The sequence below is a fragment of the Athene noctua genome, chromosome 19 (genome assembly GCF_965140245.1).
Source record: "Athene noctua chromosome 19, bAthNoc1.hap1.1, whole genome shotgun sequence".
Lineage (NCBI taxonomy): Eukaryota > Metazoa > Chordata > Aves > Strigiformes > Strigidae > Athene > Athene noctua.
The window spans coordinates 4,126,461-4,141,149 of NC_134055.1; the positions used below are offsets into that span (position 1 = coordinate 4,126,461).

General features: G+C 49.3%; 2 protein-coding genes across 3 annotated transcripts; one reads left to right on the forward strand and one right to left on the reverse strand.

Moving 5' to 3' along the window:
- Positions 1–3,073: 3,073 nt before the first annotated feature.
- LIAT1 (ligand of ATE1) lies at positions 3,074–5,341 on the forward strand. The gene is given in 4 exon segments (XM_074923236.1): positions 3,074–3,116; positions 3,523–3,723; positions 4,888–5,313; positions 5,316–5,341. Coding segments are annotated over 4 exon segments (696 nt in total).
- A 1,339-nt stretch (positions 5,342–6,680) lies between these two features.
- RFLNB (refilin B) lies at positions 6,681–12,708 on the reverse strand. 2 transcript variants are annotated; one of them, XM_074923063.1, is made up of 5 exons: positions 12,367–12,708; positions 12,247–12,265; positions 10,959–10,965; positions 10,767–10,856; positions 6,681–9,597 (listed from the first exon to the last, which is right to left on the reverse strand). In XM_074923063.1, the coding sequence occupies exons 1-5, from the start codon at positions 12,565–12,567 to the stop codon at positions 9,267–9,269; spliced, it is 648 nt and encodes a 215-aa protein (XP_074779164.1). In that variant the 5' UTR covers positions 12,568–12,708; the 3' UTR covers positions 6,681–9,266. The 2 variants fall into 2 exon arrangements, with proteins under 2 accessions (XP_074779164.1, XP_074779163.1); XM_074923062.1 differs by lacking the exons at positions 10,959–10,965; positions 12,247–12,265 and having other exon boundaries at positions 10,767–10,876; positions 12,367–12,696.
- Between the last annotated feature and the right edge of the window lie 1,981 nt (positions 12,709–14,689).

A 14,689-nucleotide genomic window follows, 5' to 3' on the forward strand; every position in this document is an offset into this window, starting at 1 on the left:
ACACTGGACTGGTAAACTGGAGTCTGGGCTCCCATTCCCAGCTGTGTCCTGCCAGGCAACCAGAGCTGAGGCGTTGCACTGCTGGTCTGCTTTCCACAGGGTGGCTGATGTTTCTGGTTAGGTCACAGGTTCCTTCAGGTAAGGATTCATCATCTGTCCGTTCAGCATGTGAGGTGGACAATTAGTGTTTTAATAAACAAATAGGAGTGTTAATTATAAGCAATTTTAAACACACAGAATAACCAAAGGCCAAACTGTCTGGCTGCTAATCTCTGAAAGACCATTTCCTAGGGACACGGGCTGACAGCTGGCAAGGAGCTGCCACACAGCCAGAGATGTTTGGCACTCCCTTCGCATCGCCCGACCTCTCCAGCTCAGCCTAGCTGCTTTACAATTCACAGCAAGAAAGCCAGGATTTTTCTCCAAGCTGTTATTCTGATTGCAATCCTCTACTATTTGGTCCTCAGCGATTCAATTTGTGTTCGCCCCTCTAATTATCGTTCCTCAATAAAAAGGCCAATGATTCAGTCCCTAATCTGAACCAAAAAAAAATCATTATAGAGCACACCTGCTCAAGAATATATAAGACAAAGGAAATATTTAAAGTATACTGATGTTTCATAGCAAATTAAACTGCTTTTTATCTGTTTTAAAGACAAACTCCCCATTCTGATCCACTGCTCTTTTTGCTTGTGTGAACAAGTCTCAGGTTTAATTCTGTCTTCCTTGTTCAAGGTAAGCCTACAGCATTAACTATGACGTTTCACAAGGAGATTTCCTTAGTAGACCAGTGCAGTGGTTCTACATGGAGTTTCAGTGCATCTGTGGCACAGGAAAACGATGCACATTTCAGAGTAAACTGGTTCCACATGGCAATCTAAAGGAATTTCTCAGTGTAGTTGCATTTGAAGTCAAAATGTACACCAAGAACACACCCCCCTCTCCACCAAATAAAATCCATTTGAGTTAGAACCCAGCAGTCATGGATTTTGTATTTGAGGTTTGGGCATTTCTTTGATGTCCTGATAAAAATACATATATGTATATACACTACAACCGTGAAGATCCACATTAGGTTGGGCTTTGAACTTAGGGCTTGCAAGTTGCCTTCCTTATGTCACAAGATCTGTATAACTGCTTGTAAAATGACTAATATTTCCAATCAGGATATGAGGCATGTGCACAAAGCTCCCCTCAGAGGCACCTGCCTAGTGCATTACCAGATTTTATATTGAATAAGGGGTCATCATAAGGAAACAAATACAACAGTACCTTTACTTCATTTTACACTCAAGCTAAAATGAAAGAGGACACTAGTAATATTCAAGCAAACTGAAAGACAAATCTAACAACCCTTACACATATAGATTAGCTCTACTGCTTGAATGCAATACCATTCCTGGCAAGGGTTTACAGACTGGATTTCTATTTTATGAATTCATGATATGTTTATTTTCAAAAGATGTATGCCTCCAAGACACAGTGAAACCTTCAAAGGATTGTGGAAGGTTTGTTCTTAAATTTTTACTGTGAATTGCAGGTAGAACATCCATTGAGACTGGAGTCCGGCTGCACTGGGCACGGCAGAGTTTGAGACTTCAGACTAGACAGAAAAGGGGGACAAAGAGAAAAGCGACAGAAAGCCGTAAGAGGGTAAGGGATTTGCCTGGGGACAATGCCCCTTCAGAATAAAATTTTCTGCTGCTGGGAAGCACCTCACCACCCAGCATCCTCCTGACCAGCTGCAGCAGCAGAAGGGGCAGGTTAGCCAGGCGAACATTGGTCCTACCCATCCTGGTACTCCAGGGAGAAGCTGTCAGAGGATGATTTTCTTTGCATGTAGCTCAGGCCAGACACCACCACTGGGCTCTAATTTTGGCTGGCAAGCCAGGTTTTATCATCATAAAATTAATGACAGCCACCACTAGCTACAAGTAATCCCCTTCCCTCAGCTGTTCTCCAAAAATATTATACTCACTTTTCAGTCTGGATGAATTATTTACATCCCGTCACTGCTGTTGCTGTTTTCCTTGCCTTTTTGCCCTGTGTCACCATCCCTTTCATCCACATGCAGGCTTTGGAGACCTGCTGGCTGCTGTACAGCATTAGTAATAACCATCACTGCGAAACCCCTGCTGTTGACACTTTGAAATCAGACCATTAGCAGCAGTCGGAGAAGTGCTGCCTGCAGCCCAGGGATCCGCCGTGGGAGCAGCCTCCCGGGAGCCTGATTTCATCACAACCTGTCTGAATGCAACCGCCAGCGTCTGCCAAATTTCACATCTAAAAGGATCAGGAGAGAAGGAAAGAGGCAGGCAGGGAGCGGGGAGAGAAAGCAACTGAACCAGGATTAAACCTCATGTTATTTCCAGGGAGAAGATGACAAATAAACTGTGCATTGCTTCAGCAACTGCTGCTGGAGTTCCCACAAATGCTTCTCATCCAGGCTCACCTCTGACAGAGACACACTAATCTCCCTTGCTGGCGAGGCTGTTAAAACACTCACCACCACATGCAGCAGCAAGGGCAGGAGACGTGAGGCTTGCACTGGCCCCAGAACACCCGGGAGAGCTATTGCCACCTCCAGAGTTGTTTTACGTGTACTTTTGCTGCTCTGATGTGGGGAAAGGCCGAGTGGAGGGAAGGAAGAGGGGAGTTTCCTTCAGCACCTTCATTTGCAGAGCTGAGGTCCTACAAAGGGGTGGGAAGGACCCTGATAGCTGGTCTCCCTGAAGTGGATTTGGGTTTGATTTTTCCCTCTGCAGCAGCACTGTGCCACGAACCACACAGCTCTGCAATACTTCCCCTGCTGCCAGGGCTGTACTACCTCAGACCAGCCAGTACTTTCTGGTGCGGCCATATTCCCTCGGGCAAGCCCCAACACCAAGAAATCCAAGGGACAGAGGGGAGGAAACCTGTGCTGGGCAGGGTTACTACACAGAGCAATGGCGCTGGGCCCCTGGCCAAGCAGGCAGGCCCAGGCTTGCCGCCACCATGGCTGCCCTGGAGACCTCGCTGAGGGCGGGCACGGAGGGGAGCGGAGGGGAAAGGGAAGGTGGAAGGCAGCGGTGAGATGGAGGGGAAGGTGCTGAGGGGAGGAGAGGTGAAGAGGGAAGGTGAGGTGGAAGGGAAGGTGCTGAGGGAAAGCACTGAGGGGAGGAGACATGGAGAGAAAAACCTGAGGGGAAATGGAGGGGGGAAGGCCTGCAGGGAAGAGCTGAGGGGAGGTGGAGGGGGAAGGCACTGAGGGGAAGAGCTGAGGGGAGAGGGAAGGGGAAGGCACTGAGGGGAAGAGCTGAGGGGAGAGGGAAGGGGAAGGCACTGAGGGGAAGAGCTGAGGGGAGAGGGAAGGGGAAGGCACTGAGGGGAAGAGCTGAGGGGAGAGGGAAGGGGAAGGCACTGAGGGGAAGAGCTGAGGGGAGAGGGAAGGGGAAGGCACTGAGGGAAGATGGAGCAGGGATCGTGGACAAGGAAGGAGGCTGGGTCAGGGCTGCTGACCTCCCTTCCCTTGCTCCCCGCCAGGCTCGAGGGCGGCCGAGGGAGGCCATGCCAGGCCTGCTGCAGGGCCCCGCAGGCAGGAGAGCGGGGCGGGCCGGCGTCGGGGGGCGAGGAGCTGCCCACCCCCCCCTCCACCACAGGCCCCCGGCTTGAAGCCACCACGGAGGAAGAAGCAGCAGCAGCTGCCGCGCAGGAGCGTCACCGCCGCCACCACTGCCCGGGCAGGTGAGCTGGGCCGGCCGCTGTCCCCGCAGAGCCCCTGCGCTCCCCGCAGCTCTCCCCAGACAGCCCAGGCTGGGTCGGGGCAGGCCCGGGGAGGGAAGGGGTCATCGGGTGAAGCCGCCTGTGCACCTGGCTGGTACGTGACCAGGGTTCAACGTCGCACAGACACCAAGGGACACACAGCCAGAGCAGGAAGGCAGCTCGGATTCACCTGGCCGTGCTGGCCAGAGGATACGGTGCTCAGATCTCCCTCCGTCCTGCAGGAGAACTGCTGTGGGGATGAAAAACAATGAGAACTGCCGTGGAGAGAAAAAACAATCTTCCCTAGGAAATCATCTATGGCACTTTAAAACCTTTCAGTGAACCTGTAGCCTGTTTATACATATACTTTCATATATAGCTACAAATCTATCAAAAAAAAATGATTAGGTACCTGTAACTGCACAGCATAAGCAGTAGGAGGCATAAGACATCTGTCAAGAAGTAGGAAATATCATAAACTGCCTAAGATTTAGGATGCTCTAAATATTTAGTGGTTTTCTTTTGGTGAGCTACAGTATAGTTGTTTAAATATTCACCGTTCCACGGGCATGAGTCATGGCCCCGATTTAGCTTCCCATCAGTGGGGCTGAGTTGTCATACAGTGGAGCTGTAGCTGTTATAGCTAAAGAAAGGGGAGGTTAATTTCAAAAAATCTTCTCTGTAAAGAAATAGCCATTCATTTCCAGTATCTTAGTATAAATGTCACCTGAAAGTTTCCAGAAATTGTACCATTAAGGAAAAAAAAAAAGACATTGCTTGCTGTATTAATGGGTAACAGCTTTAAAAAAAATCCTCAATAACTAATAATCCATTTCCTGCCTAAATTGAGTGAGGCAAGCACAGTGAACTTGATGCCAGTGTTGAAGTGTTATTAATGCATTAACAGCCTCAATAAATATGTTTTACAGGTGTGAGAATTGTTTTGTTAGCCAATCAAATAAATACACATTCTTCACTTAAAAATAAGATTTTTACGCCATTAATATTTTCTTACAGATGTTTTCTTATTGATGGGCACTTAAAGGCACAGCAAGCACTTCTTTCATCATCCTCTTTATGAAATAAGCAGGAAAGCCTCAGAGGCAATGCATACATTTTTGCTAACGGCATTCATTGTTTTAACAGATAAACGTCACCACAAAACCAGAAAGAAGCAGGCCCGCTCCCCTCCATTGCTTGAAATCACAAGTCTTGGGAGGAACCCTGACTCAGGTCAAAATAATGCAGGAGAGAATCAGGAGGATGCAGAAATACACAAGGTAGTAGTATCGACTTCCACCATTTGGGACTCTACTCAAACAGATGAAGGTCTTTCTGCTCAGCTTAACGAAAGCCTTCGATGGGACCGGATTCTTGAAGATCCTGTAGCAGAGGAAGAAAGGCTGCGTGTTTATAAGATGAACAGAAGGAAACGGTACGAACTGTATATCCAGCAACATTTGCCTGCTGAGCCATGCCCCACTGTTGGGCATTCCCCATCACTTGGTCGCAGGGCATCATGCACGAGCAGTGATCTCACCGTAGGTAAAGCAGATTGCTGCAGTTATTTTCCAGAGGAGCAAGCGTGAACTGCTCCTGAATGATGAGCGAGTCTCCCAGCTGCCACCAGTGGTGTCACCCAAAATCTCTCAACACGTTCTGCAGCTTAGTACTGATTACTCACTGTCTTGTATCTGTGGAGAACACAACATTTATATTTTAAAAACAAAGCAACCTGTTAGTTAAAATAGGGATGCAACTCAGACTATTTCAACAATTAAAAGTGCTCCTTTCCATACTGCCTATTTGTCCTGGAGTATCCCTAGTTGTTGCTATTAGTTTATTTCAGAATAATACTGCATTACACCAGAGATTTTCTAACCAAAATCATTGGCCAATATGAATTAAAAATCACATCAAGCAGTAGGCTGCCTTGTACTCACCTACTTCAACTTCTCATAGTAAAGGCACATCTTTCATACAGAATGTTACTACGATATCAAAGGAAAACAGCCCAGGCCACGGTAAAGGAAGTATTTGGAACTTAAGATGGCACATCTGAAAGGAGATAATTTTTCCTGAAACCTTCCTGAAAAACACTGTTCTGATTTTTAAAGTTTTTTCTTAATGGCTCTTCAAATGGACTTTTATACCAGCAACTGATGTTTATATACAGCTTTTCTCCTGCTTAATACTTTAAACACTGCACGATACTCAAATGCTTGCACAGACTTTTGCAGGAGCAGCGGCATGCTTTAGAATAGCTTCAAAGCTCCCCAGATTCCAATAATGTCATTATGTCCAAATCTAGAGCTTTTGCAAGCAGATAACCAGATGAACAATAAAAAGTAAGCAAAAAATCCCATTATGAATTAATTAACTGATGTTCAATTGCATCCATTTCTACTCTGCCAGAGATACTAACAAAATCAGCACGCCTGCAAATTCGGAAGGGTTTCGAGAACAGATTAAGAATCCAGAAAAAGACTATAGCATGTGTCTCAAAACAATAGCTTCTAACCATCTATTTTGTTTTTATGAAGTTTAATGCATAGCACATTCTAGTCTTACATTGTGTTTATTAATGTAGCATTTGAGCCTCTACATTTTTAACAAAATTAAAAAGAAATTCCTGTCTAGTTAACTACGTGTTTTATTTGAAAAGGGTAAGTGTTTCACTTGTAGGATATGCTGAAATCCATACCAGAAACTCTCTTTAAAAATAAAACTGTACCAGATGAACAACTCACACACATACTGGAGAGGATTTTCAGTTGTCTTCAAGGCACTTTTTCAGTGTCTTACTAAACTGATGAAACCACAACATTTGGTGTTGGTTTTTTCAAAACAGTTTTATGTAGGAAACGCCTTCCTAGAATATGTAAACAACAGCAACATGTGATATAAGAGAAACAAGAGGGAAGCTGGAATTGGCAGGATGTATTATGTATTTATTTCAAAGGAAATACCATAATAAACACTGAAAAGCTTTGAATGAAAAATAAGGAGACTTCCCTAGATGATGGTTTTTAGATCATTTATTACCAATAAAGTAAAAGACAAATTGAAAATTAGAAGGGAGGGTAGGAAATGTCACAAACATCAGAACACTTGCACAGAGCTAATCAGAGCTTTGCAAATGTTGGAACATAAATAATTTAAAATGTATTTCTACCAATTAAAATATTTTTAAGAGGTACATAATTAAGTTTGCTTTATAAAAATCAGGTGCTTTATCCTAAAACCATAGTGTAAGGGTCATTTCATTTCTAACTAGGGACGATTGATCATTACAACTTAAAATAATCTTCTCTTAGATGTCTGGCAAATGAACTCATCGGAAGAGCGTTGTTGGAGCAATCCAGGGCCCGTGTTCTTCCAGCATCCTGCGTCCCACAGTGGCCAGCACCAGATGTTTCAGGAGCAAGGTACACGAAACTGCGAAGCAAGCAACGATGCAAAGGGGAGTTCTGTCCGTTTGAAACCCCACACACCCCCTCAGGGGCTGAGCTGAGCCTTCTGTGGAGTATCTTGGGGTGATGTTTAGGGGAGAATCGCAACACGTATTTAAGACACACCTAAATACTCTAGTCTGAAACCAACATGTTTAATGAGAAGACCGTGCTGCTCTTAACAACTCTGGAGCAATGCCTACCTGACTTTGGCATTCTCTGGCACCCTGGAATTGTTTTGGGATCTGATTTACTGAGGCAAATACCACAGATTAAGGACGTTCTGTTCTGAGCTAATAAATAAGTAAAAAAAACAACAACAAAAAAACCAAACCACACAAACTTAAGCCTTCCTTCGTGCTGCATTTTTAGTCTCCCAAACCATTTCAGCTCACACTAGAGTGCACTTTCACACCATCCATCACACTTGCACAAACACGCACTAAGTAAGCACAGCTCAAGAACAGGCGCCCGAGTTTCTAACTCACCACAAAACTCACCCTTGGGGCTACGCACTAGCAAAGTCCTCTTCAAAAGCAGGTCCAGGGCTGATGTTGCACCAGAAGGTGACCCACAGCTCAGAGGAGTTTTGGAATACATGGAAAAGCTGTGTCCAGCTAACTCAAGTCTACCAAGTGCTTCTGAGCTGCTACACCACACTAGCCACCAACATAAGCCACACTCCCAAAAGCAGGTGCTCCCCACACTACACTGCTCTCTGTCGATATAGAAAAAACCATCTGGGTAAAGTAAGAACCCTCTCTGCGTTATTTTCATCGAAGCAGATGATGAACTAATGCATGCAAGATCCAGACGGACTTTCATAGTATCTGAAGTAATTCCCTTTGGTCCCCAAACTCATCACACACTTGGGACTGGAGGGGTTATTCAGCAGCCTACAGACAGGCAAAGGCTGCCCCATCCCAGTGACATCCTGAATGCCAAAGTCCAGAGAGGACACGGCCCTTCGCAGTGAGCTCAGTGGGGAAGCACAGCTACAGCTGGGGATTTTGTTAAACAATAATAATTTGCCCGTCCTTTGCCACCATCCACCTCTTCACAACCCCTACCACGACAGCCTCTCACGCCTGATCCCAGCATCTCCTTCTCCATTCCAGTCCCTGTACACACTGTGCATTTTCTGAAACTTTCTAGCGACAACTCCCTTAGCGCAGACAGTACAATGTCAGTAAAAAGGAGGCACCGGTGTTTTTCCACCACCACATTGTCAAGACCTGTCTTTCCATCAACACAGGGGGAATTTTTGGCCTGATACTCTTCATTACAAGTCCACTACACGCACACAAATGCTAGTGTGCTACAGACTACAGCGCTGTAGAAGTCACTGTAAGTACAGAAGAGACATCGCGCCGTTCACCTAAAGAACTCGAATGACCTGATCCTTTCTCTGCTGCCTGGCAGTTAGTTTATCTCCTGTTCTACTCAGAATTCCTCTTCTTTCCAACTCACACCTTCAAACCGGACACAAATGCCATAGGATAACATTTTTTTTAATCGGTTAAATGCAGAATTCTAGATTTTTTTTCTGCTAGCTTTTCCCAGCTATTTCCAGGAGGTGGTGGTTCTAGAGAAAACAGTCTTATGATCTAAAGTGAAACAAATGGCAGCTCTGGCTATCAGTAACCTAATGACCTGGTGGATTCTCTGCGAGAGAGTGAACTGCCCTTGTTTTTGTGCAAGACCACAAAGCATCAAGTAGATTTCCACCTGCCAGGTTCTATCCCACATTCTTTCTTATCTGTCGCTTTTTTCTTCAGGAAAATACTTCCCATTATTTTCATCTGATTGCTGCACTGCGGGGAAGGGGAGGGAATTCATGACTTTAAAGGCAAAGAAAAAGTTCCTTACTAAGTTCTGTTCCCACAGAAAACTGCGTTCAGGCCATTCTGATGCTTAAAGCAGGAATTAAGAGCCGAGAAAGAGGTGGTGACAGGTAAGGTTCCCTTAGCCTGACCAGAAAGTTGGGGTCTGTACCCGCTTTAGCTAGTGGAGAGTTAGCACAGTACGTTAGACGGGACTGGGGTGGATCAGAGCAAGAGAGACGGCTGTCAGTCAGCATCCATCCAGGACACAGTCGTTCCCAAGGTACTCCGACGTTTCCAGCTCTATGCTGGAGAGGAACCGCCGCGTGGTTTTACGACAGTTGTAATCCAGCGTGGTGGTGTACACAGTCTTGGCGTGCTTCGGGTACACGATGGTGGTGCTGGTGAAACGCTGGGGCTTGTTGCGGGGCTCGAAGTGGACCTCAGATTTGTAACTGCGCCACGTGCAGTCTGGGACACAGATGATTGTCTGACTGCAAGAGGAAACGCTTAAGCCCACTGGCATATAGATGTCATCGATGAAGTGCTTCTCCGAGTCGTATTTAACTGAGGATGTGTACCTGAAATACAAGAGAGACGTGCCTGAGCTCTGCTCTGGAACAGCGGGTGGCATTTTCTGGCAAGCAGAGCTGTCGCGTACTGGGATGGCTCCTCAGCCTTGTATCTGCCACCTCAACACAGGAACAGCCACACCACACAAAAATGGTCTGCTGATGTCTTACTCACTCCTTTATGGGAAGAAGAAGCCTTACATCAGCAACAGCCCCAGCGTGTCACTGCTCTATCCAGCTGCCAGCACTACTAAACATCTTCTCGATCCTTGTGGCCCTCATTTTTAAGCCTGAGCTCTGGGAACCTAAGACCCTCCTGCAAACTCCAGTGCTTAAACCCAGAGGCCTAGATCCACATTTAGGCTTTGCACATAAGCATCCTAATTCCTCAGAGTGCCAAGTCCATGGAAGAACACGTTATTTTCTCAGTGCCTGGATTGCAAAAGAAAGTTTTCATCTCCTTCACACTGTGACAACTTGTGTGTTAGCTTTTCCACAGTGCTAATGACTCTAATCTCACTAACTGCCTTCAATTCCAGCCACGGCGCTGGCTCCTTCCCCACACCAGGGCATTGACTCTTTCTACCTTCCTTAGGCTTCTGTTTGATTGTATCAGCCTATCTCTGCTTGCACAGTAATCAACGACAAGCCCTCATTTCTCTCCTGCAAATCACGATGTTCGAAGGAATAGTTCACAGGCTGTGATGCAGTCCATTAGAAAAAATAATTACGCGCTCTCTGAATACTAAATTTTCTTTTAGTTCACACAAGCAGCCAGAGATGATAAGATAGACAGCGCTTATTATAAAACCGTGAGGTTATGAGAGCAAAATTCCTTTTCCCTAATAAAACAGTCCTAGGAAGATGGCTGCTTTGAAGATCTTCCCTCATGATTACCTTCTGGTTAATCAGTTAAAAGGCAACATTTTGGAGCACTGCAATGAGGTAAAAGCAGGAGAGTAAAATACAGGAAAGTCTTCCTGGAAAAAACCCATATGGGATTAAAAGAGGCTGAACACTCCTTCAGCCTGTACAAATGTCCAGGTCCAGGAATGTACAGCTGTGTGGAACAATAGCTCTGCAAATAAATTAACTTGACTCACAGGCACTGATAAGGCCTAACTACTCCTTTACGTGCTAACTCCTTCAAAACTGGCTGACTGTAACACAATATTTACCTTATTTCCTTTGGTGGTAAAGGGTCAAACTCAACTCCTTCGCCAAAGGATAAAGGACACAGTCTTGGAGGGCAGCTGGAGAGAACGGGGCTGGGGGAGAACACAGAATTCTGCAAAAAATTAAAAAACAATCCCTTTTATGTTACAATTCAGTATATTGTCAAGAAAATGCATTTATTTAGCCCCTGGTACAGAGCTGCTGAGGTTCACATCTACATGCAAGAGGATCTGCTGGTCCAAGACACAACTGCAGGTTGCACCTGCAGGTCTGAATTCACACGGGTCTACAGCATCAAAGATGTGGCAAGGTGTCTTTTTTGAAGACAAAGTCCTTCCTCCAGGAGCTTACTTCAGAGGAGCCACTCTGGGAAGTGAGAAATACAGCCCCTCGGTGCAGCGTAGCTTTCCGCAGCATGAACTATAGTTCATTTGCCGTATGAATTCACGTTCAATTTATAGGTAACGTTAAGGGAGCGTATGGGAGAGCTCTCCTTGCTGGATTTATCAGATATGCCCACGGGCAGATCACAGCAGGAAATTATTGCAGGGTGTCTCTCACCATGAGCAACCTCCTTGTTTTTGACAGCTACTATTTCAAGGCATTAAATCCAACCTGTCCAGTTCACACTCAACCTGTTGGGAAGGATTAACTCCTTCCCACGGAGCATCCCTGTGCTCCTCTGCTGGACAGGCAGCACCACAAGCCCACTCTGGCCCGGCAGTGTCCCACAGCCAGAAGGAAACCAAAGTGGCCCCGGAGGGAAACAAGTTGCTTGTGTTTTCGAAGCCTTTGCACGTGTGCTTCGCTCTCCAGGGGCGAGGGGGCTGTGAGCATCTCTCCTGTTCAACACACGGTTCTGCTACGGCCTTTTCCAGCTTCACAGCAGCCCCCCTGGAGAAAAGGGACCTTTCCTCTAGATTTGCAGTTTACAAAGTATTTGTGCCAACAGCTCAGCATCAATGTTCAGAAATAATTTTGAAAAAAAATAGAGCATCTCTATCGAATACCATTAACTGAAACCATAGTTTCATATACAGACTTTGGGTCGCTCTCTGGAATAACTAGGGTTCATTTTCCACGGGGCTCTTCAAAGTCGTGCTGCGACACCGGCCCAACCCCTACCTGGGGCAGGAGAGACAGAGGCTTCCCTCGCATCGGCGAGAACCGACCCCAAAGCCGGCGGCTTTTTAAAAGCCCCCCTGACCCCCGGCGGCCGGTTCCCCGCCCGGTGTGGGCACGGTACAGGACACGGCAGCAGCCGGAGACGTCGGTGGAAGGGAGGGAAACGGGGGTCGGTTGTTTCCGACCTGTCCCCACGCCGGCCGCCCCGGTGCCAGCCCCCCCCTCCCTCCCGGGCTGGTTTCCCACCCTCCCTCCCTCCCTCCAAGGATGCTGCGGGGCGGAGAAGCCCGCGGGGAAGCCCCGGCCGAGGCATCGCGGCCGGCTCCGACGGGCAGCGAGCGGCTTCTGCCGAGGGACCGGGCCGGGGCCCCGCGGGCTGCAGCCCCGGGCGGAGGGTCCCGCCGGCCCCGCCGCGCTCCCGGGGCGGCAGCGGCTGCATGGGAGCGGCGGGGAGGGGGAGTCGGTGCCGGTACTCACCGCGGCGGCGGGCGCGGGCGGGTCGGGCTCCGGTAGCCCGTTAGTGGCGGCGCGGTCGGGGCTGCCCGAGAGGAGCCAGGGCGGGGGGGCGGGCCCGGGGCTGGGGGGCAGCCCGGAGTCGGGGCTGTCGAGCCCCGCGTCGCCCCGCTTCCTCATGTCCGGGAGGTCGGGCACCTCCCGCAGGCTGAGCCGACCCACCATGGCGGAACCGCCCGGCCCGGCCCGGCCCCGGTCCCGGCCCGTCGCTCCGCGCCCTGCGGCGGCTGCGCCCGGGCGGCGGCGGGAGGGGCGTGGCCGGCGGCGGGGAGGGGCGTGGCCAAGGCAGGGGGCGTGGCCGCTCCCCAGCGCCCCATCCCTTACCCCACCAGTGCCCCCATCGCCTCCCAGTAACCCCCAGCCACCCCCGTATCCCCGCACGGCGGCGGGCAAACCGGCTCCCGGCCCCGGCCCCGCGCGGTTTGCGGGGGGCCCTGAACGAGCCGGTCCCGCCGGGCTCTGCCCACCGCCGACACGCGGATTCCCCGCTGGGTGTTTTGGCAGCCGGGTTAAACCCGCCCAGCCCGCGGGCGGGGGGGTACAGAAAAGCGACTGGGAGTTACGAACAGCGTCCCCGCACAGCCACCAGATTTATTAAATAAAGCGGGTTTGTTGAGACCGGGCCTGACCCCGCTGCCTGCCTGGCTGCTCCCGGCGGGCGAGGGCCTGGCCGCGGGGGCTAACGGCAGCGCAGGCGCCCGCTGGGGATGAGAGCGGGGACTGGGGAGGGAACGGGGGACACCGTGGGTCGGGGTACAACCACCCGCTCCCATTGCTCAACCTCGGCAGCCCCGGCTTCCTCGGAGAGCGGAAACAGAGGCCTCGCGGCGGCCGCGCAGCAGCAGCTCTTGCGCACAGGCTTCGCTCACCCCGGGAGTTTAACAGCACCCTTCAACTCCCGCTCACAGGGAGTTTAACAGCACCCTTCAACTCCCGCTCACAGGGAGTTTAACAGCACCCTTCAACTCCCGCTCACAGGGAGTTTAACAGCACCCTTCAACTCCCGCTCACAGGGAGTTTAACAGCACCCTTCAACTCCCGCTCACAGGGAGTTTAACAGCACCCTTCAACTCCCGCTCACAGGGAGTCTAACAGCACCCTTCAACTCCCGCTCACAGGGAGTTTAACAGCACCCTTCAAAACTCACGGCTTTCCCTCCAGGCTGCTTTTTCTCACTCCGTCACCCCGAGGATTCGGACTCCGGCAGCAGCGCTGCCACCCTTAATTGCATTTTTTAGGCAAAGCCGCTGAAGCTGAAACAAGAAAACAAAGGCAAAAGGTCTTTCTAGCACTAGAGGAGACGGAGGGAACGTTTTTTGGAAAATCCTAATGAAGTAATTACGCCATGTCATCAGATTCAGTGGGGGAATACTCTTGTGGAGGGAAAGCAACTGTCTGCAGGCAGCCAAAGTCAACACTCCCCTGTGCAGTAACAAGCAGTCTGGTCTGATGGGCCCAGCACAAGTGAACCCAAACCCCTGAAAAGAATTCCTTCCCTGCCCCAAAATTAAAAGCAGAGCAGAACTTTCAGCCGTAGGCGTCTGTGGTTTGCAGCTATGTGGTGCTGGGAACTCCGGAGACTTCCTCAAGGAATTTACATTCCTTTGAAGAAATACTATGAGGCTGTTTGTCTTTGCTGAAAAATGCAGATGGAAAGAAAAAGAACATTAAAAATTGTGATTGAAATCTTTGGGGTCTGAGCAAATGTGCTGGACAGGTGTTTTCTTCCTTTTGATTTAAACACATCCCAAAAAAGAGAGATTCTGGTCTCCTCGAGCAATGGGAAAAGTGATCGTTCCTTGCTCTAAAATCTCCCATAAAAGCCCTTTATGAAATCAGACGCCTTAGAAGGCGCTGGAGCAGTTTCCAGATGAACATGATCATTATTTCAGAGCTGCCGTGCAGCTCCTGGGCTACAAACCACGCTGCCAATAGCCGAGTTAGTGCAATCTGGGGGGGGGGGGGGGGGGGGGGGGGGGCAGGGGGGGAACCTGTGGCACCTCCCAGCAGCCGCCCCTGAGGGCTGAGGGTGCCCCCACGGCCGCTCCTGTGGGATCAGGGTCCGAGCCCAAGGGGTCTCGGTGCCTGGGCAGCGGTGCGAGGCTGCAGCCGGCCGTGCCTGGGATAAGCAGAGCTGCACCGGCTTCTGGAAATCTTGCTGCCCTTTATTTACTGACAAAAAAAACCCCTCCCACTCTGGCCCGGCCTGACACAAGTGATGATTTTTTTTGCGCCCTTCTAGGCTCTCGTTTCTGGGCTTGGCAGGGGAAATGGAGGTGTTTGAGCA

What these genes read in the sequence shown, in the direction of transcription:
- RFLNB (XM_074923063.1), bottom strand. Translation starts at nt 12,567, where the DNA reads ATGGTGGGTCGGCTCAGCCTGCGGGAGGTGCCCGACCTCCCGGACATG. An exon ending in TTACCACCAAAGGAAATAAG is followed by an intron (nt 9,598 to 10,766) that starts GTAAATATTGTG and finishes CTTGTATTTCAG; the next exon opens with GTACACATCCTCAGTTAAAT.